The 22,739-nt window shown below is 55.7% G+C and overlaps 1 protein-coding gene across 11 annotated transcripts in view; it reads left to right on the forward strand.

The window, feature by feature from the left end:
• MCF2L (MCF.2 cell line derived transforming sequence like) overlaps window positions 1–22,739 on the forward strand; it is a 209,501-nt gene that overhangs the window by 78,203 nt on the left and 108,559 nt on the right. For 2 of the 11 annotated variants that reach the window (XM_054529278.2, XM_054529280.2), the window contains exon 1: window positions 3,452–3,658. The exons of 7 other annotated variants lie outside the window; for them this stretch is intronic. In XM_054529278.2, the coding sequence (XP_054385253.2) occupies window positions 3,580–3,658 (79 nt within the window). In that variant the 5' untranslated portion in view covers window positions 3,452–3,579. Of the gene's footprint in view, window positions 1–3,413; window positions 3,659–3,682; window positions 3,742–22,739 lie in introns of those variants that run through there. 2 more of the 11 variants (XM_054529283.2, XM_054529281.2) reach the window with 2 other exon arrangements.

Below are 22,739 nucleotides of genomic sequence, written 5' to 3' on the forward strand. Positions count from 1 at the left end.
ATCCAGAAAGGTCGCTATGAGGATGTTTGGTATCCAGGTGTCGCGTTACCTTCAGCCTCCCTCCTGGGGCACCTCTGGTTCCGGGGAGAGAGGCCGAGCCAGGGATGGAAAGAAGCCCGTCCCTTGGGACACACGGCTTGGGACCTTACCTAAGTGTCCTGGGTCTACCTGTCGGGAACTTTGTGGATGCCATTCCCCTTGCGACACTACAGGAGTCCCCAATGCAGACACCACAGGTCTGCATCTTTGTGCCTCTGTGTGGCCTGGGGCAGGTCGCTGAACCTCTCTGCATATTCTGTAAAATGCAAAAAACAGTGCCTTCTCCCAGCTCTCTGTAAAGACCAATAGTTTACAGCATGGGGAGCACTCTGGCACGTGCCTGGAGCACCCAGTGCTCCCTAATGCCAGGTGTAATGGTAACAATCATTCTTTAGGCAAGTATTAAATGATGTTTATGGAAAGATGGCATCATTTGTGCTATAATTTAAGGCAGAATAAAGACTTGACAGAGCTAGAGAGAAACTTAGTTTAACAAATCAGCTCCTGAAATTGTGGGTGTTGGAAGGTCCAGAATCCACAGGCCAGGGGCAGCTGGGGACTGGGGAGAGTTGGGTTGCAGTCCAGGCCATCTGGGGGCAGAGCTCCCTCTTCCTCAGGGAACCTCTGTCTTTTTCTCTCAAGGCCCTTGATGGATTGGGTGAGGCCCACCCACGTTATGTCACATGCCTTACTCAAAGTCTACTGATATAAGTGCCAATCTCATCTAAACATACCTTCACAGAGACATCTAACCTAGCATTTGACCCAATATCTGGGCACGGTGGCCCAGCCAAGTTGACAAGTAATAAAGCCAACAACCACAGAGACCAAGGGTCTCCACCCAACATGGCGTGGTGCCAGCCAGAGGATGTTGGCCAGGGGACAGAGTCGATGGCACAGGGTTGAGGAAAGAAGCCGATAGCGTGTGTGGAAATGTCCAAGCGGTGAAGAGGGAGATCAGAGAAGCGGGACAGGCCAGAGGGTGTGGCCCTTTCCTTTCATCTTGCTTTTAAGATGCAACAGATTTCAGCAGTGGTTCTCAAAGCATGGACCAGCACATTCAACATCCCAGGGAATTTTGCTAGAAATGCACATCCTCGGGCCCTACCCCAGACCTCCTGGATCAGCAAGGAGCCATCAGAGCCCAGCCGTGTGAGCTTAACAAGCCCTTGGTAGATCCTGACGCAGCCCAAGGCTGGGCAGGCTGGAGGGCACCTGCGTGCCAGGAGAGCGGCCAGGAGAAGAGGGCAGGTGCTCAGAGGGAGTGTGGCCTGGGACCATGTGGGCTGAGGACCAGGGAGGGTGTTGTGCCTTAGACTAGTGGAAAGGGCAGGGCCTGCATTTCAGGACCCTTCTGCGTGATGACAGACTTTCCCTGAAGCAGGAGAGGCAGGGTTGGGGTGGGGGGGGTGGTGGGGAATGGGGAGTGGTGAAGGTTCCCTGAGCTGACAGGGAATGGGTTAGGAGCAGACCCATTTGAGGGCACTTTTTGCAGACCATGTGTAGACAGGAGGTAGCAATTGTGCAGCCGTAGGCACCCTGGGCAGCCCAGGGACGCTTGTCCACCAGGGAGAGGCTCCCATCCACTCCAAGGCCTTTCCAGAGTTCTCCTTTCACTGGGCTCCAAAGAGATTCTGTAGAACCAAGTGAAACTGCTGATACTCAATATGTTTCTCATGTTAAACAAAAACAAAAAAGCAGCCATTTCTTACAGATTTACTCAATACTTTCTATCTGTGGTTATTATACCTCTTATTCTGTAATTATTTTTTATTATGAATTATTTATTTCCAGATCTGTCTGGCCTATCCAGACCTGTGGGCACTATAAGGGCGAGTACTGCGTCACCTTCATCTTTTTATCCCTTTGGCCTTGCTCCGTGCCTGAAAGGTCACCACACTGGAAAGTCCAGGTGCACATGTGCCACTGGACACCGGGATGTTGGGGGACACACATGTTGCCAGATGCTGAAATGGTGCACACATGCTCTGTTGGACGCTGGAATGCTGGTGCATTGTTGCCGGATGCTGGAATGGTGCACGCATGCTCTGTTGGACTCTGGAATGCTGGTGCATTGTTGCCGGATGCTGGAATGGTGCACGCATGCTCTGTTGGACGCTGGAATGCTGGTGCATGTGCACGTTATTGGCATGAGCTGTAGTTCAAACCTCAGTCATTTGATGCTTGAATTCCCAAACCATTCATGGAAATGGGTACTTCTCCCTGCTGGAATTCTCTCTCTCTCTCTTTTTTTTTTTTTTTTTTTGACTGATTGGGGAGTGAGGCGTGTGTGTGGGGGTCTTGCTACATTGCCCAGGCTCAAACTTCTGGGCTCAAATGCTCCTCCTGCCTCTGCCTCTGCTTCTGCCTCGGCCTCCGGAGTAGTTGGGACTACAGGCCTGAAATACTGTTTCTTTAAGGAAGGGCATGTTACCTATAATACCAAACCACAAAAGGATAGCCGCGGTTTTGGGCGAGGAGAGCTGAGAGTTTCTTGCGCATGGCCCTGTGATGGCGGCCACGGCCCTGCATAGACACGAGCTGGAATCTGCAGGTGGCAGCCAGGACGCTGCGTGTGTCGAGTGCACAGTGTGGCTTGGTGCCAACCATGGAGAGGGTGGAGAGCTCCGTGCCTGCAGCGCGCGCTTCCCTCACCGGGTCCTGCGTCCTTGGGCAGGCGATGCCCCTGCGGGGAGGGGCTGGTCCATCCCCGGCCAGCCACGGACCCACGCATGGACCCAGCGACCCACGGACCTGCTTACCTGGGCGCGGCGCGGGTGGCATGTGGCCACGCGGAGGGGGCGCGCTGGACTGCTGCGGCCTCTGCAGCTTCTGCACCTGCCACAGTGCGGCCGGAGGTAAAGGGAGGCGGCGGCCAGGCGCGGCCCCGCGGAGGCAGCTGCACTCGTTCGGTCCACTCGCGGCTCCGCGGCTGCCCGCAAGCCAGGAGGGCGTGGAGACCCGGAACCGCGGGGAGGGGCGGGGGCACTTGTGCGGCACCCGCGGGGCTACCAGGGGACCTCGGCGGTGACACAAATTTCTAGGTGACCTGTGTGATACACTCACAGGGCTCCCAGGTGACCGCGGCGGTGACCCGCGGGGCTCCCAGGTGACCGCGGTGGTGACATGCTGGGCTCCCAGGTGACCTCGTTGGTGAGCCCCGGGGCTCCCCGATGACCGCGGCGGTGACACGCGGGGCTCCCAGGTGACCTCGGCGGTGACCCGCGTGGCTCCCAGGTGACCTCGGCGGTGCACTCACAGGACTCCCAGGTGACCCGCGGTGGTGACACGCCGGGGCGGGCGCGCGCCGCTTCCGCTTCCGCCGAGCCGCCCCCCGCCCCCCGCGGCGCAGCGCGCGCCCCCCTCCCGGTGGCGCGGAACCAATCCCGGGCAGGGAGGCGGTGGCTCGAGGCTGAAGGCGCTGCCGCGGCCCCCTCCCCGCCTCCGCCGCGCCCCCTCCCCACTCGCACGGCCCCACCCGCAGGCGCCCCCCGTGCGGAGGAAGCGGATCTGCCAGGATCATTTTTGTTGTGTCGGAGGATGAGGTTTTGGCTGAGGACTGAAGAGATGGCCCTGGAAGAAATGGTGCAGAGATTAAATGCGGTTTCCAAGCACACGGGTAGGAGGAGCTGCTGGCCGTCAGTGATCTGTGCTTAAGCTTGACATCATGGGCTGAAATGTGGGGAAATGCGTCTGATTTTTGTAAGCCGCCCTCGTGTTCCTTTCTAGCCGTGGTAGCTGTGACATGGGGGGCACTGGTTGGTAGCTGGTGTGTTTTCAGAGGCTGTCGGCGATCGTATACTGCCCGGGATAGTTAAAATGACTGCATGTTGGTGACACGGGCTCTCTCAGGGATGCTGGGTCTGCATGCGGAGCCATTTGTGCGTCTGAAATCTGCCCATCAACCTGCCTGTCCGCAGCCCTCGCAATGGAGAATGCACCAGTGCTTGCGAATTGAGAATGATCTGAGCCAAGGGCTTTCAGAGCTTGGGGTTTCAGAGCCAGGGGCAGGGATGGTGAAGCTACCTGGAAGCTCATTTTGAGGATGAAAAAACCTGGACTAATCAGGTGGTTCTTTTCTTCATTAAATGCAATTTAAACCTAAGACAAATGTTTGAGACGGTATGGGTAAAGAGTGGACTGGACATTCATTTTCAGTATTAATCGAAATATTACTTCAAATAAGCTTTGAAGAGCAGTTCAGATCGATTCTTTTAGGTGTAAGCAGAGACTGGGCTGACAGCTTGCATCTGGCGGTGGCTTTCAGGCGGTCGCATCTGAGTTCTTAGGCTGTGTTATGCAGAAAGGAGAGGCATCCTTAAGTAGTTTTCCTTGAAATGAAGAGGAAATAATGATATATCATTAAAAGTAAGTTGCCAAATGTTTTGCCTGATGTTGCCGTATGTTATGTCATATATGCCATTACTAGTTGTCTAACTAGTACTTGCCTGGGAGATTAAAACGTCAGTTGCTTGGTTTGGGTGTGGTTCTCTTTCTCTACCCACCCTGATGGATTCTGAGAGTGAACCAGTGATTAAATCAGCATAAGCACCATCATATGGGATGGTCTAATCAAGATGTTTTTAATGGGGAATTTTATGATCAAAGCTGCTGGGTTTATTGTATATGGGTCGAAAGAAAACAAAACCATTTTCATGCCGTCTGCTCCCTGATTCTTAGAGATTCAGCTCTTTTTCTGAAGCTTGAGTGGAGCTTTTCCATGCAGGGTTTGCAGGGTTTGAGTATGGTGAAGGGCTGCGTGGATGCCAGGTTCACAGGGAGGCTTCCGATCGGCTGTGGGGGTGGAGGAGAAAGCCCCCCTTGCTCTGCGTGCCTCTGCGTGCCGCTCGGTGTCAGAGTCACAGAGTGGGAACCGCTCCAGAGGCTGATGTCATTCCCCAGGTTTTTAGGGATTGGGGTTTCTTCATGAGCTCCGAGAGACATGTGCGCATTTTTAATTGGAAAAAGGCTATCTCAGAAGAGCAGCAGTGACACTGGCTGCTCACTGAACGTCGTGCGAGCCGGGCGCTCGGTGTGGGCCATCATCTCATTGGAACAGGCAGCGAGATGTGCGTCCTCCCACACATCTGCATTACCGATAATTGCATGCTTCACCAGGACTTTCAAATCCAGCTTACCAGATATCCTCGGTTATGAGCACCCTGTAGTGTTTAGTTAGGGGAGGTGATCCTGCATCATACTCCACTTACCACCCATTAACACTGGCCTCTTCCTTCAGCACAAACCCATTTTCTGCTCACGCTGTGTGTGAGGTGCTGCTCAGCAGAGGCAAGGGTTTATGGTGCGGTATTGACGTGATGCTACCACAGAGTGTAGGGGTGTGTGGCGCACATTCTCTGGTAGGGGTGAAGGTCAAGGTGAACCTGATCCCCACCTCGGGTTTAAATTCCAAGCACTTCCTCAGGAGAGTTCCCCACCTACAGCCAAACACCCTTCAGCGGGAGGTCATGGAGCTGCTTCTCCTTCCGGGGTCATGCTAGGATCCGTGCCAGGTGAGAGCTGATGGCAACAGGACACTGATGTGGCAGCTGGCGTAGGTCCTCAGGGCAGTGGCGGGGCTAGGTCACAGCTGAGGGATTGCATACAGCGGCTGGCCTTAGGGCAGCTGCCTCATTCAGCTGCGCAGAACTTCACCCTCTGTAGATTCACCCCCAACCCACAGGCATTTTATCTTTGCTGCTGTCCAGGACATGCTGCTGTGTTTTAATTTCAGATTTACGCATTTCTTCTGTCACCTAGAACCTTCATTATCTAGGCTAATCTGCATGTAAAGGAGGATAATGTGTGCTGTCCATATGGTCTGTGAATCTGTAGCCTTTGACCTTGAGAATTGACATTTTATATACTCGTCTGAACCTGATCTTTAGTAACAAGGCCAGGGGCACTTTCCAGTGGCAACTTCCCCCGGCCCCCCTTCTATGTGATAGGGCTCATTTTCGTCTGTTTTGGTTTTCTCTTTGGAATTTTAGTCATTGGCGAAAAGGTAGAAGACATTAGAGGGAGCAATGCTATGGATCTAGTTGATTTAAGCATTCGATGGAACAGAACAGTGGTCCTCCAACTACAGCATGTATCTGCATCACCTGGGGGGCTTGTTAAAGCACAGGCTGCTGGGCCCACCCTCAGAGTTTCTGATTCAGGAAGTCTGGAGTAGGGTCTGAGAACTGACATTTTTTAAGTTCTTGATGAAGTTCTTCAGGAACCAAACTTGGGGAACTAATGTAGTAGAAGAATCTTTAAATCTAGCCCCACCTTTTCCATTAGTTGGCCTAATACTAACTCTTGTCATAGACAGATGATGATAGATGGATAATGCATGGATAAATGAGTGGATGGATGGATGAATGGGTAGATGGGTGGGGGGGTGGGTGGATGAATGTAGGGGTGGATGAATGGATGTGTGGGTGGGTGGATGGATGGATGGATGATGATGGATGGATGGATGGATGTGTAAGTGGATGGATGGATGTGTGGGTGGATGGATGGATAAATGGATAAATGGAGGATGATGAATGGGTAGATGGATGGATGAGTGGATGCTTGGATGGATGAGTAGATGGATGGATGGATGGATGGATAAATGAGTTACTAGATAGTGGATGAGTGGGTGGATGGATGGGTGGGTGGATGAATGTAGGGGTGGATGAGTGGATGTGTGGGTGGGTGGATGGATGGATGATAATGGATGGATGGATGTGTGGGTGGACAGATGGATAAATGGATAAATGGAGGATGATGAATGGGTAGATAGATGGATGAGTGGATGCTTGGACGGATGAGTGGATGGATGGATGGATGAATGAGTTGGTAGATGGATGAGTGGATGTATGTATGTAAGGTAGATGGAGGGGTAGGTGGATGGGTGTATGGATGGAGGGATGACTGGATGACTGGATAGATGAATGGGTGGGTGGATGGATGGAGGGAGGGAGGGATGGATACATACATGAGTGGATGCATGGATGGATGACTGGGTGACTGAATGGATGGGTAGGTGGAGGATGGATGGATGGATAGATGGGTGGGTAGATGGGTGGGTGGATGCATCAATGAGCAGATGGATGGATGAGTGGATAGATGGATGCATAGATGAATGGGTGGATGAATGGGTAGATGGTAGCTGGATGGATGTGTGGGTAGATGGGTAGAATTAATTTTTTAAATTCGCTTTCATGGGATGTTGTTATGGATCTTGTTAGTAGGGATTCAGAAGCAGGTTTTAGAGATTTGAGCAGAGAGAGGCTTGTGAGGAAACAGTGAGTCCTCTGAGCATCCTTGGTGTCCCGTGTTGCTGACCTTCTGTGATCTGACGCCATGGCTCAGTGCGTCCTGAGAACTCCTGAGAATGCAGCGCTTAGCCCTCCCAGATGGGTGAATCCGACGCCCTCCATGCGAAGATGGCGTGAGCACGGCCTCACCTGTGGAACCGGGGGCAGACTTATGAGCTCCCAGGGATTTCAGTTCCAATCTGCTCTGAGGACACTGGGGGGCCGGCCCTGTGTTTGCCTGAAGCGCCCTTCTGGGAGACCCGTGGCTCCAGGGGCTGGTGCTGAGTGACCACAAGCAAGGTCTCAGGAGTGAGTGATGCCAGGCAGCACCTGAGAAGGGGATGCCTGCGAGGTGCGTTCCGAGTTTCGTGGGGACTTGTGTTGGCCACCGCCTCCTGAGTTGCTGGCGCCTTTTCACGCTGCACCTGTGCCTTGGGATGGTGGCCGCCTTCCAGCGTCTTCCTGATATCCCTCTTCAAAGCTGCTCCTGACTCTTCCACTGCCCCCTCTGACCTCATCCCCCACTGTTTCATCAGCTCCCATCCTGGCGCTTCCTCACCTGGTGTCTCATTGCCTGGCACTTCCTTATCTGGCATTTCATCACCTGCCGCTCCACATCACCTGCTGGCTTCCTCCTCCCTTAGTCTTATGTTTGGAGTTCCCTGCATTTGGCGTTCCCTAAGGGTAAGACCACCTTCTATAGTGGTGCAAACTCCCCTTCAGAACTAGGGGCACCAGGTCCGCAAAGGCCTCCGGGCATGGCTAACCTCTGAGTCCGCAAAGCCCCTCGCATGGCTGACTTCCAGGTCTGCAAGGGCCCCCAGCATGGCCAACCTCCAAGTCTGCAAAGCCCCTGGCATGGCCAACCTCCGAGTCCATGAAGCCCCCGGCGTGGCCAACCTCATTGGATGAGTTTGCTTGGACTTTTGCGCCCCTGGCATGCTGCTGTTCTGCTGCTTTTTATAAGCCTGGCCCCTTGGGTGTGGAAAGCGCATGGATTTTAGGGGTTCCACTCATTTTGCAGACATTCTGGGGAAAAGCACATTTGTTGATCATCGGTACCAGCTGAATACCAGAGGGTGCACTCCAGAATTAGACCTTCAGGGACTAGTAAATATGAGAGATACTGGAGGGTGAACTCCAGAATTAGAACTTTAGGGACTAGTAAATATGAGAGAAGCTGGCTCGGGAGACCTGCTTTCGCCGTAATAAAAAACAAGGCATAAGCATCACAATCAGAAGTTCTCCAAGCTTCAGCTGCTCATGAAAGGCATGCTATGTCTGATGAACACATTTTCATGAGTAGAGAATAATTTTAACAGACCCTAGGGTCTACTGATTCATAATTTAACCAAATACAGTTTCTGGAGCCAAGTTAGTTCTGCAGCCTAATTATGGAAAGCTCGGCTGCCTTTTCTGTGTGTTTCGTTTCCTCCGCCACCCACGATGTGCAGGCAGCACTCTCAACATAGCCCCTTCTTTCACCAGAACTATCGTCTCCAAGTCAGCTCACGTCACCGTCCGTAGAGTTGGAAGGATACCACTGTAAGTAGTATTTTCACACTTCTACCTTTCGGATTAACTCAGAATGTATCTGGTCACATTCATTTTATAACTCTGGGTGTGGAGAAAGAAGCATCTGTTACGCCTTTCAGAATATTTACAAGCTAACTGCCCTTGTCTGATACACACACAAAAATGGAGCTGCCTACATTGGAATTCTAGCGAAGTACTGAAGTTTGAACATCTAATGTCCTGTGGTCATATGTGGATAAGATGTGGGATGAGGCTTTGCACCTTGTGAGGTCAGTGGGGCCCCTGTGAAGGGTTGCATTGACTATTAGGTTAAAATCGTTGGTGCTGGACCCGTGACCTGTGAAGTCAAATCCCCGCTCTGCCGTCTGTGGCTGTGTGGTGCCTCGGTTTCCTCTTCTGCAAAATGGACTCAGGAGAGCACCTACCTGCTAGGGTTGACGTGACGATCAAATGAGTTAAATCTGCATGAAAAGCACTGAGAAGCACCCAGAAGGCAGGAAGCTGTGGGGAACCATTTGCCATTAGGGTCACTTGTGCACATGGTTAGTGCCGGCGGGTCCCGCCATGAGCTCCTGTGCACAGCAGGGAGCCGCTGCCGTGGTCATCCTCACATACGGTTAGGTGTGTGACCACACTGACAATCCCGGTAATGAAGTATGTGGGGATTTTCCAGGTAAATGAGAAGGAAAAGGAAGGTTCTGAGAGGAAGGGTCTGTGGTTGACCTCGTTACGGTCGCATGATGATAGAGGTGAAATCCGTGGTCACTGTTCTCCCAGACGCCCATGGTCGCAGAGAGCACGAGCCCGGGCTTCAGCACACAGCACCTCACAGGCCCCTCTGCCGTAGCGAGCTCCTGCCCTTCCTCCCTCCTTCCACCCCAGGAGCCTTTGTCCAGCATAAATCCCAGGAGATGCGCAGTGCTGAGAAGAAACTGAACCTTTGGGAAGAGACACTCAAGAAAACTTACAGTTGTGAGTTTGAAAATACAAAAGATCCGATTGTTCCTTCTAAATTATGGGATTGCCTGGCATTTGCATCTAAATTGGGCTCTCGGCAAATGTTCTGGGTTTTTTTTTGTTTGTTTGCTTGTTTTTGTTTTTTTTTTTTTGCTTTACTCTATTAATAATGTTAAAGAAATGAGACAAATCCCCAAAGCATGAAAACCAATTTCTCAGCATTAGTCATATCACATAATTGTGCTACTTAATTCACTAAAGGAAAGAACTAGTATTAAGTTTCATTAATGACATTTTTGGCAATATATTAGGGATGGTGAGCTAATGCCCCAAACAAGACTTCGTTTCTGTAAGAATGCCTTATCTTTTAAAACGAAACTTGTCATGGACAATGAAGAGAAGCATTCCAGCTGGAGCACCTGTTAAATGCTGCACAGGGGACCACACGCGGCTCTGGGCTCGGCCTTCAGGTCGCTCATGGGGCGGCAAGGCTGTGGCGGAGGGCAGCGTGTGATGCTCACTCGGGGAGCAGCACTGGGTCACCTGCACCTCTGAGGCCAAGCCGCGTGGCCTTCCAAGCCATTCACCAAAGGTGTCTCCGCCAGACCCAGAGCCACAACCTTCCCTGGCGGGTCCCGGGCTGGGACCGAAGGAGAGGAGGGGCTGCTCGGGCTGGGACCGAAGGAGACGAGGGGCTGCTCAGGCTGGGACCGAAGGAGACGAGGGGCTGCTAGGGCTGGGACTGAAGGAGACGAGGGGCTGCTTGGCGAGTGGCCTCTCAGACACCATGGCGGGAAGGCAACAGGGCGGTGAGGAGTCACACACGAAACCGGACGCACAGGCCTCCTGGGCAGCGGGAAACCCGGAGACAAGGACCTGGTCCGGCAGGGCTGGCGCAGAGGGGCCAGTCGGACAGTGTGGGGCTTCCCAGCGCTGCTGTCGCCACCCTGTGGGGGCTGCGTGGGGGACTCGTCGGTCTCCACAAGCACGCTCTGTCCTTTCCTGCACCCCATGCTTTACGGAGAGAGGAAACGAGACACCTTTGTCTGTGCCGCACCCCAGGTGTGCACAGCGGCTCCCACCCGCATCAGCCCAGGAGCGCTGAATTTTAAATCACCCAACAGCTCATTTAAGACCTGCCCTAAACAACTCCCTACTCCACGACTAATGGAGTGGTTAATGTAAGACTCTTTTACTGCCAAAAATGATACCACTTACTGATATGGATTTCTTAACAGTAGCTTGGGGCCACATTGTATAAAATAGACTCCTGGGGTTCACAAAAGTCAACCCGCTTCTCAGGGGCCCAACCATTCTCAAGCCTCCCTGAGGCCAACCAGCGGGGTGACAGGAAGAACTTGGATCTCATGTGGGTTTTTTGTGTTTTCTCATGGAGGGGCTACCAAGGAGATTAGGGAGGAAGTGGCCCCCGCCAGCCAGGAGAGGACGGCTGGGTTTTCACGATGGTCACTGCACCCAAAGCTTGTATGCGCTACATATGAGAAGAAATTAGCAGATCGTGAGAGAGGTTCATATCTCAGGATTGATTTTTGAAAAACGGTTTTAATTAGTAACATCTTTAAAACATATTTAGATGTTTAGGACATTGAATGATGAACATGTGTGCACATCCAACCTGCTCGGCTGGAAGTGGCCCTGCCATTCCAATTTCCTTGACTTTCCTCAGCACCTTACCACGCACAAGGGAAGGAAAGGCAGAGAGAGAGGTTTGCTGCTGACCCCAGAGGCGACCCTGATGGCTCCTGTGTTCACCACTCACTGCATCCGTGAATACAAAGCCTGTCTGCATCTGTCCTTGTGGATGAAACCAACATTTAGGGCTTGATTTCCCGGTTATTCAAAGAGGCCCTTGGAGGATCACCTTAGGTCAGGAGTTGGAGACCAGCCTGGCCAACATGGTGAAACCTGGTCTTTACTAAAAATACAAAAATTAGCTGGGTGTAGTGGCAGGCATCTGTAATCCCATTTACTTGAGAGGCTGAAGCAGGAGAATTGCTTGAACCCAGGAGGTGGAGGTTGCAGTGAGCTGGGATCATGCCACTTTACTCCAACCTGGGGGATAGAGCAAGACTCTGTCTCCAAACAAACAAACAAAACCAAAGAGGCCTAAGCTCTGGAAACACCACGCGAAATGCGCCATCTGTTTCCCCATTTTCATGTGAGTCGGGTTAGGGCTGACCTGTCCTGGGCTCACACACAAGCCCCCAACAAAACGGGGTTTGTGGTCTCTGCTCCTCGGTGGCTGAGACATCAAGCCCCTCACCCTGTTTTCCTCTGTAGCTGTTTTGGGGGATGCAGCACAGACAGCAAGCTTCTGGCTGCTTCAGGGGGCAGCGGCCTTGGGACCACCTTGTTGCATCTGGCAGGTGGGTGTGGAAGGCAGGAGGGGGATGGTATGTGGAGCTCTGTCTTTCCTGGCAGAAGCTGGCTCTCAACACCTGTAGCTCTCAGAGGAGCAAACCCAGCACAGAACACTTTGAACAGAATCACTGTATTTGTGGAGGCTAATAGGACATCAAGGCGCCACCTCTCAGGGCATGGAAGCAGCCTTTCCCTCTTGATGTCCCCAATGCCAGTGGGAGGACACAGTAGGCGGGGACCCTCCAGCCGTTCTGTGAGCGCCTGTGCAGGCTGGCGGGACAGGTGTGCACTCAGTAAACGATGTTGAATAAATGCATTCTTCTGCTGCAAACCAGATGCATGCTCTAATCACATCAGCTCACAGAAGGGCACATGTGGTGCTCCAGACAGCGTGTGGGCTTTCACAAGCAGGCCTGAGCGCCAGCCCTGCCACCTTCTCTCCCTGTGGCCTGCAGCATATAATAATGAGTTAAAATGGCACTAGGCCATTTGCACAGCCTTGCACATCAGCTGTGAGGCCTGGAGCCCTGGGTGTGCCCAGCACGGTGCCCAGGGACTCTGAGAGCCCGATGGTGGCACGTCACCTCGGGGGGCATTGGGAGCCCTGGACGCTGTCACCTCTCACCCCTTGGAAGCAGTTGTGGGGCAGAGGGTGGGAGCTGCTGGCTTGGGACCAGCTCAACACCTCTTGGGGAAAAGCATCTCCGGCCACGCAAAGCAACCTCATCATTTCCTCCCTCAAGGAGCTCGGCAGCAGACGGGGGCCACAGGCATGAACTTCCCACTTTGTTTCAGGACAGCCAGCAGCACGTCCCTCCCTTCCTCTGGGTTTGTAGTTGTTTGTTTGAACTTGAGACTTCCTGAGGCCTGGAAGGTGTTTTTGGCTTGCTCCATAAGGCAAGGCGGTCCAGCCTACGCAGGCCCCCCGCCCTGTTCGAGGAAGGAAAGGCCCAGAACTTGCACACAGTGGGGCAGGCGCGGCAACTGGGTTTCTCTAGCACCACGGCATTGTCTGCCTCCTCTTCCAGGCGTGCAGGGCGGTGGTGGCTCGGGCCAGGCTCCAGGAGGCCGGGCGCTCTGAGGAGGCGGCTCAGCCCTCTTGGGTTCTTTCTTGTGACTTGGTGAAGCCCAGAGTCACCAGGGTCCTGAGCACCTGTCTCTTGTGACCATGCGGCACCCATCTGGCTTTTAGCTGTCACAGCAGAGACCCGAAGGCTGTGGCTCCAGCATCAGGGGGTCGCCTGTGGTCCCTGCGTGAAGAACCGGAGCTGCCTCCGCTTTGTAGCAGCCTTTGTGACAGGGCGGCTCGATGGCCGAGAAGGGAGCATCCCGGGGAACCCTGCGGCGGCTGTGGTCACTGCCCAGGAGGCGCCGGGGAACTGCAGGGCGCTCGATGGCCGAGAAGGGAGCATCCTGGGGAACCCTGCGGCAGCTGTGGTCACTGCCCAGGAGGCGCTGGGGAACTGCAGGGCGCTCGAGTCCAGGTGAGATGCAATGGGGTCGCAGGGCGTGGGGGCAGGTGCGGTGTCCCCTCTGCAGGTGTCCTCTCTGCGGGCAGGTGCCTCCCTGGGGTATTTCTCTCACTGCTTGACCAGCAAAACCTGTGCAGCTCAGAGAGTTTTTAAAAAGGTGGAGATGACTGCTGGGCGTCCCGCTCCAGGTCTGTGGGTCCAGTTTTCTTTGTTCATCTCTGGGTCAGCCCTGTCCTGCAGTTGTGGAACCTGGGCTTAGGAATTTCCGCTCCGACTGGAAAGACAAGCGGACTCAAAGTGAGGGAAGCGGCAGTGGCGGGTTTAATGAAGCTCCCCCAGGCACATGCAGTCTGTGGGTAGCTGGGTGTCCTTTGCGTCACAAGAGGTGTGTTTTGGGTGGGACGAGGGTGCAGAGCTGTCACAGGCGCGGCCCAGGCCAGGTGGACCAACAATGCAGGCTCGAAGCGCCACACACAGAGGAGCTCAGGCTGCCCGGGCCCCTCCCAGCCATTCAGGAACAGCACGTTTGCTCGGCCCGATGGCACAGCCTGAACCAGTGCTTTTGTTCACTTCAGAGGAGCAAGGGCATTCTGCTGGCTTGAGGGGGAGAAAGGAGCTTGTTGCTGATTTCCGCTCCCTCCTGCCCTTTCCCCCGTCTGGCGACCTGGAACCACGGTGGGCTGTGGAACGTGCGGCAGAAGTTGGCTGGAGCCAGCCCCCGCCCCTGCTTTGACCTGGCTCCCCACGGAGTTTGGGAGCGTTTATTTCAGAGATGGATGGGCGGCGGCTGGGCATTGGCAGGTGGGCGTCAGGGAGAGGAAAGGGAGGCAGCGAACACATCCAGGCGATGCCTGACTGTCCTGGGGCCAAGTGGCGCCGGCCAGGAGGGGCACCATGCGCAGGAGAGCCTCTTAGGCTGCCGCCTTTCCCTTTCCCCCGCCTTTCCCTTTCCCCTGCCTTTCCCTTTCCCCCGCCTTTCCCTTTCCCCCGCCTTTCCCTTTCCCCCGCCTTTCCCTTTCCCCTGCCTTTCCCTTTCCCCCGCCTTGGGCACGGACAGAGCCTGTAACACTGAGGAGGACTGTGTCACTTGCTGCCGGTCAGCTGAGCGTGCAGTGTGGGTGCAAGTACCCCAGGGCTAAAATAACAGATCCCAGCCTCCCTCTGAGTCCACTGACATCCACCACATAACGGTGTGAGGGAGGCAGCCAGGGGCTGTGCGTGAATTCCGCACACGCCAGGGTGACCAGCGCTCCATTCACGCCCCACCACCCTCCCAAAGCTGAAGTCGTAAGACCCTGGACGTGAGCACAGTGGGGGCTTGGAGATGGGGACCCTGACACGTCCCCTTCCTGTGCACTGGTGACCCCAACACATCCCCTTCCTGTGCACTGGGGACCCCGACACGTCCCTTCCTGTGCACTGGGGACCCCAAGACCTCCCTTCCTGTGCACTGGGGACCCCAACACATCCCCTTTCAGTGCACTGGGGACCCCGACACGTCCCTTCCTGTGCACTGAGGACCCCAAGACGTCCCTTCCTGTGCACTGGGAACCCCAACACGTCCCCTTCCTGTGCACTGGGGACCCTGACACGTCCCCTTCCTGTGCCTGAGAACCCCTGAGACATCCCCTCACTGTACATAAGGACCTCCAAGATGTCTCCACACCATGGGGTACCACCCTGTTCCTTGTGGGAGCAGGAGAATGCAGGAGCCACAGTGAACTTGTCCCTGTAACTCTCACAGTAACAGGGCCCCTCTGCGGTGGCAGTGTTGGGAGACAAGGCGAGGAGAGTGTCATCCGCTGGGAGTTCTGAGGTGCTCTGGTCCCCCGTGAAGACATTGTCCATGACGTTCACACTCACTGAGCCACGTCCTGCCCTTGGCTGGAATGTGAGGGTGGTGAGACACCCCCATCCTGTAAGGAAGTGTGCATCGAGCCCTGGTCCCATGGCATCTGGGTGGAGCGGCCCCCGCGGCACAGATCACCTGGGTGTAGTGAGAGGCAGACTCTGGGTCCCTGGGCCTGTGAGCCTGAGACTGGATGACCACCAGCTCCCGGCAGGGTCCACACCCCGAGGCAAGGCAGGGGGACGCATGGCCCAGGTGTGAGGCCTCCTCCTCCAGGCCAGGCGGTGTGGGTGCGGCTCAGAGCCCAGTGCCCTCTGCCTCCCGTTGCCTGGGCCGCCAGCGTGACTCACCTGGCATGGGCCCCTGGGGACTAAGCCTTGTCCGGCCCCCTCCCAGCCCTGGCTGTCTCCCTCGGCAGGAGCTCGGCACCCCGCAGGTTTTCTTTCCAGGATGTGCATCTCCGATTGGAAGGTGGAGGAGTCACAGATGCTCCTTTGTGTTTCCAGGCCTGGACTGGGCAGGCCCCTGTCAGGGCTGGGGGAAGATGTTCAGCTCGCGTTGGACCTGAAGGTTGTGGAGAACTAGGCCCGGAGTGCAGCAGTGGAGGCCTTGTCTGAGGGGTCGGGCAGTAGGGGCCCCAGCAGAGAGCATGGGGTCAACGAGGGGGACCAAGGGACAGAGCTGGAGAGCTTTGGAAAGAGGTCTAGGGGCCTAGTGGGCTCCAAGGAGGGCAGAGAAACCCCACACACTCCTAGTAATAGAGGCTGTGCCCACCTCATGAAGGGGATTTCTGAGCTAGGGCCGAAGGCACAGGATGTGGAGGCATAGGAAGAGCAGGTGATGGAGGCTTTCTTCAAGATGTCAGCCGTGCAATGGAGAGGAGTGGATGCTGGGCCAAGGGTGGCTGCGTCCATGGGGCCTGGAGCCTGCGGATTGCAGGAAGCCACAGAGTGGGTGGCAGCAGGGGACCTAGGGATGGAGCGAGCCCAGGCTCTGTGGCAGGCGGCCGGGGGCATCTCCCCAAGGCTCTGCCCCCTCTGCCTATCAGGTGGGAGGTGCGGCGGACGGGGAGTCCGGGGGGCCTCCTGTAGAGGAGGGTGTGTGCCACAGAGGGCTGCTGAGCCCTCACTGTGTCTGGTGGGAGGCAGGCGTCACAGCTGTGCCAAGAGGCCTGCTCTCGCGTGCTGTGGGAGGGGAGAGACATGGTGAGGGAGAGCTGAGCAGGGGCCATGCCGCAGACCCTCAGGACAGGGTGAGCTGTCCCAGCAGTGGCTGAGCCCGTGCTGCATAAGGGGCTTGGTGTGATGTCTGTGATCGTGTCTGTGGTTGGAAGTGACGTCTGGGCTGGAGCTGACACCCAGTTGGAGCCATGACAAAGGACAGGATGATCAGGGAAATTGCAGAGAACAAGGGCGAGGATGGAAGCTTGAGGGGCACCGAGGTGTGGAGAGGTGTCGGTGGAAGAACCCTCAGGAGCTGGGCTGGGGCTGGGGCGTGGCTCGTCCCCAGGTCCATGGTGGTGACTCCAGGAAGGCGCTGGTTCCGGTGGGGAGGTTGGGGAAAGCACTTCCTGATGCCTTTGGGCATGGAAAGTGGTGGGGGCAGCCAGGCTGGTTCAGTGCAAAGCCTGAGGTGAGGTTCAGGTGTGGCCCACAGGCTGTGGCAGGGACGCAGCACTCAGCAGGTGCCTCAGGGTTTGTTGGAGGTGAGGGGGTAGCAGGGCCCCTCACACAGGTCTAGGGTTGCAGGTTCATGGCAGCTGGGTAGGGATGGGAAGCTCCAGTAAGATCCACCGTGGGATTTTTCACCAGAAACTCCTAGAAGTTAATTCTGTGTCATGAGAATAAAAAAGTTAAGATGTCTTTGGCTTCCCATCTGCTGGGGAGCGTGCCCAGTGGCACTGCGGAAACCCAGGCCGGACCTCACAATTGCAGGATGAGCCTCCTCCCTTCTATCCGGCAGGTGGCCTTCTCCAGGCATTGCCCTGCACCTCGAGGGGCCCAGCGGGGCTTGAGTCAAGCTCCGTAAATGCAGCACCCAACATCTGAGGCCCGCCACGCTGCAGGTTCCCATCTCCAAAGCCCATGGTGCTGGGCACGGCAGAGCCGTAGGCGGAGACGGAGCCGGGAGGAGCGTCGGATGCCTGTGGCCTCTTTATAGCTCTGTCACCTGCCTTATCTCACCGGCCCTGCCCTTGGTAATCAGGATGTGAGGCGGGTGACGGACACTTGAGTGCTCTGACGCATTGTGGCCCCAGGGAAATGTGGCGTCTGCAGCCTCCTGGGCCTTCCCTTCTGCCTGGCTTCCTCCTCCTCCACCCGTCCACCCGTGTGTCTGGGTCAGGCTGGTTTCTGCATCTCTGTGGACAGACCTCTCCCATGCTGCAGCTGTTTTCCTTGGGTTGAGCACTGAAAAGAGCCCCTTTGGGTTAGGAGGCAGGCAGACTTCCAAACTCACATGGAGGAGGAGCCTCCTCTGCCCGGAGGAGACGGTGCTGGGAGAAAATGTAGCTCTGCAGGTGGCAATTTTCTGATAACCAAGAGTGGATGTTGTCTGTTTACTGAGTGGAGGTTGGGGCCGGTGCCAGGGTTGTCCACCTCCCCTCTGTCCTGCATGGCATGGTGGCAGAGATACCACCATACTTCAGAGACAGCAGCACCCTCGCCGGGTGCCAGATCTCCCAGGGTCCACCTGTGCTGCTCTGCCCTGGGGTATTTGGAGCTGAGTTCCAATTAAGCCAAGAAAAACAGATTGTTTTACTTAGAATTTAGAAATTCTCCTTTTTTTTTTTTTTTTGAGATGGAGTCTTGCTCTGTCATCCAGGCTGGAGTGCAATGGTGTGATCTTGGCTCACTGCAACCCTGCCTCCTGGATTCAAGCAATTCTCCTGCCTCAGCCTCCCAAGTAGCTGGAATAACAGGTGTGTGCCACCGCACCTGGCTAATTTTTTTTTGTATTTTTAGTAGAGATGGAGTTTCGCCATGTTGGCCAGGCTAGTCTCAAACTCCTGACCTTACGTGATCTGCCCACCTCAGCCTCCCAAAGTGCTGGGATTACAGGCGTGAGCCACTGCGCCTGGCCTAGAAATTCTCTTCATAAAACGTGTTTGAGATTGGCACAGGAAGTTTCAAACAGAATCAGGATTCACCATAAGAAGCAGATAAATACATTTGAGGCACCCAGGGTGAGTGATCTCAGCGGAACTCCCCTTTAAGCTTCCTGGTAGCGCGTGCAAAAAGGAAAACATTTGGATCTAAGATCGCGCACAAAGCAAAGCTGCTCTTCTGGGAGGAACCAGTCCCTCGGCGATCACACTTGACTCCCTCGAGGGAAAGCTGGAAGGGAAGAGGGCGTCAGGATGCGGGTCCCGGTGTCTCTGTGTAGCTCATCCTCCTTCAGAGGCCCCTCTGCTTCTGTCCATCCCTCAGATTGCCAGTGGTGTCAGCATTTGGGGCCATGATGAGATGGAGGAAGACTGGCAAGCAGTCACCCCCGACAGGACTCTCTGGCTCAGCCTCCCCAGGAATATGCTGCTCCCCAGGCACAGCGGAAGACCTGCTGCGTTTCATCTTCCGGCTGCCTGTTTAAAGCAAGGGAGGCCATGCCCCCAGCGGGGTCCCTTGTGCCTGGACCCAAGGCTAGAATAGCTCAGGCTCGTTCCTTTTTCCGCAAGTTCCTCTCTGGCGGGCGTGGTGCGTCACCTGGACCTGCATGTAAACATCAGGGCAGACCAGGAATCGGCCTCCAGGAGGGTAATTACCTGGCATACTCCGTCCCAGGTAGTAGATGAAATGAAAGTAAAAAGCCAGCTGGTCCCTCATGCAGATTTTAGGGGACAAAGTTCAGCATAGAAAGGTCCTGTTACAAAGAGAGAGTTGTGGGGAGCCCAGGGCAGCGCGTGTCCTCCCCGGCAGCTGATCCTCGCCATGGGGGACGGAAAGCCTGTCCGGATTTCCGTGGCGGAAATGAAAAGCTACTACCTGTATTCTGAGTGGTGCTCCTGGCTGCTGTCCGTGGCTGAGGGTGAGTCTCCTCGTCCCCTGTGAGTCCCTCGCAGGTGGTGTGCTCGGAGCAGTCGAGGCGGCCTCTGAGTGAGGCGGCGTGGAGGTGCCCTCTGTGGATGCCCCGTGCTCCACAGGGCACATGCAGTCTGTGTCCCCTGTGGAATATGTAGTAGCTCAGGGAGTGGGGATAAGGAGCCAATGAGCTTTTCACACTAAAGTTATCATCTGACCCTAATTTATGTCACAGCTACCAAAAGCAAATAACCTCCCTTTGTCTGGCAAGCCTAAGCCTCATACAACTGTGCAAACAGCTGGGGGCTCAGCCTGCACCATGTCCTGAGAGCTCTGATGTCCGGGGGCCACGGCTGCAGGTGCAGGACAGAGCCGAGGCCATGACCGAACACTTTGCTGGTCTCCTTGACCATGGGACACCCAGTGACGTGCCTGAGGATCGGCCCCGGCACACCGAAGCCCAGTTTATGCAGAGCTTCCCACGGTCAGCCGTGCAGGGAGCTGTGAGTCCCGGCCACTCTTCCTCTTCCTGTCCCGTGGTCAGTGAGCCCCCCGGGGCCATGCATGGGGCTGAGCAGGTCTCCTGCCTCAGAAGGCATTTCCTTCATTCAAACTTGAAATCCAGAAAATGCCCTGGAATGAGGGCTTGCCCCTTCACTGGCTGAATGCCATCCGTGTGTCTGCCTGGCATGACATGCGTTCGGAGTCTGATCCTGCCTGTGAAGACACAGCCTCCGTGAGGATGGGGCCGCGGCCGAATGCCGTGTGGCGCTTTCCCGGGGCCCAGAGTGCTGAGTCCTTGTCCTCAGAGTCGCAGCTTTGCTGTTTATAAAACTGCATCCACTCTCTTCTGAACTCACCCGTTCTGCAGAGGAGGAGAGTCAGAAGGTCACTGAGAGAAATGTTGTGCATCACAGGGTTGTCAGAGTGTCCTGCAGACGGTGTGGGAGGGCACAGCAGGAGCTTAGTAGACATCAACACCACCACCACCCCATTCACACCTGGGCTTCCCCCAAACCTCCCACCTCCCCACGGTCCCACTGCCCTCGGAGGACCCACCACGCAGGGGTGTTTAAGACAGTGGCGGCGCTCCCGGGAGACCACAGGGGTGTCTCTGAGGACAGGCGGTCCCTTGGGCCTACTGGTTAGGACAGAAACGCAGGAGCCACGCAAACCTCTCTGTGACACCGGGGACCCCCTGAGGGAGGGAAGCCCCATTGGAGAGTCTGCTGGGCGGGGCCTGCCTGCCTGCCTGTGGGTGGACACTGGGCCGAGGGTGCCAACCCTGCCCACGGGGCCTCAGTCCTGCTGCAGCCGGGTCTGCACTGCGCCCTCACTCCCCTGCCTACCTCATAGACCGTGGTGGGCTCCCCCGACAGTGGAGTGTACGCTGCACTCTACCAGGGCCATCTAGGGTTCTCTCAGGACTGTGGGGATGCCTCAAGGGTGGCAGTAGCCACTCTTGGTCAATATGCAGTTAGATTTGACAAGAAAATGAGCCGGCGTCCTGCCCAAGGCTCCGGGGAGGCTTCAGGTGGGACTGGGAGCCAGCGCCGGAGCTGGAGCACATGAGGTCGCAGGGCCACAGCTACCCTGGGCTGCCGCGTTTCCATCTCGATGGGTCCTTTTACGCAGATGGCACCCGGTGAACTCACTCAGTGGAGCTGCCTTTCCCTGAAGCCATCCCTTCACCCGGCTGCAGGGCCGCAGACAGCAAGGGCCGCAGGGTCTCTGCAGCTTGTTCAGGTTCAGGTTGGATGGGGTCCCAGAAGGCACCTCCTTCCACCTGCCCCTTCCAGCGCCTTCCCGAAACGCTGTTGTCTGCAGCCACGCGGAGGGTGGCGTGAGCCTGGAGCACCTGCAGCCCCCGCTGTGGGGCGGGGACCTTGTGGACGCAGCCCAGGGCTCGTTGTCTGCCCCCGATCCACCCAGCACAAGGTCAGCACCAGCACCCATTTGTCTTTTTCCTCTCTTGCTTTTCACTCACTGCTCAGACTCCCCTCCTCAGACAAATTAAAACCAAGTCGGAGAGGCCCAGCAAGGGAAGCAGAGTTGGCCTTCTGCAGCCACACAATTGAGTCCTGGAGTTCAGAGATTTTAGCTGCTCTGCCCAAAACGGTCTGGCAGACTAAGGAGGGGGCCGGGTGTGAGGTCTCGGCCCGCGCTGCATGCAACGTTTTCACTTCCATGGTGGTAGCAGAGGAAAGGGAAGTCCTTCATACTGTGGCTTGCTGGTCTTTGCACAGTGGTGAGAGGGTTAGGCGTTGGGCTCCCTCACCCCCATCCAGCCTCCCATCCCTGTCCAGGGCCTGGAAGGGGCCAGTGTGTGTCTGGAAAGTGTGAAGTCTGGCAGAGGTGTGGGAAGTACCCACGAGCACCATCGCTGTGGGCGGACAGTGGTGGGATTGTCCCCCTCGTCACAGCGGACCTGTGAGAAATGACCAGAACTGACCCTGCCCAGCCCACAAGGGGACAGCCTCATCCAAGCAACACACACCCATTGTCACAGTTACTTGGAATCCTGCTCTATATTTTTGTTCTTCAGAGAAGGGGAACAGGGCTGGGCATCAGAAGATTGCTCTGAATAAACCGTGTGTTTAGAAGAGTCACAGGGTCAGGCTGCAGGGCGAGGAGGCCTCCTTCTGGAGGTGCACACGCCACTCATCTTGGGGCTGAGACCGGGAGTTTGCACTGATTCAGAGGGAAGGCAATGGCATCTGTGGCAGCGCACATGCATACACCGTGGTGGTGGTGCGGCTGCCTCTGCCCGGGATGCATGATGCTCTCTGTGGTCCTCGTCTACTGCGTTTTTTTTTTTAATTCTACATGGTGAGCCAAAAAGGTTGTTAAGCACCTTTGGGGTACAGCCCTGCCATGATAAGAATGTATTTCTAAAATAGCGGAAAGGAAAGTTGTGGAAAGGCCAGCGCTTGCCTGGTGTGGGGAGCAGGGCCTGGGCACGTGAACCTTTCCCTGCGGAGCTGGTGCCTGTGGGTGCTCAGGTGTGGTGCATTTTAATTCTCGGCAGCTCTGTGCGGCCTGGAGGAACGTTCTGTCCTGAGCAGGAGATGGAGCTACCATACTGGAGTCCTTCCTGAGCAGGGGATGGAGCTACCACACCCGAGTCCTCCCTGAGCAGGACATGGAGCTACCACACTGGAGTCCTCCCTGAGCAGGGGATGGAGCTACCACACTGGAG

This window comes from Pongo abelii, chromosome 14, assembly GCF_028885655.2.
Source record: "Pongo abelii isolate AG06213 chromosome 14, NHGRI_mPonAbe1-v2.0_pri, whole genome shotgun sequence".
Classification (NCBI taxonomy): domain Eukaryota; kingdom Metazoa; phylum Chordata; class Mammalia; order Primates; family Hominidae; genus Pongo; species Pongo abelii.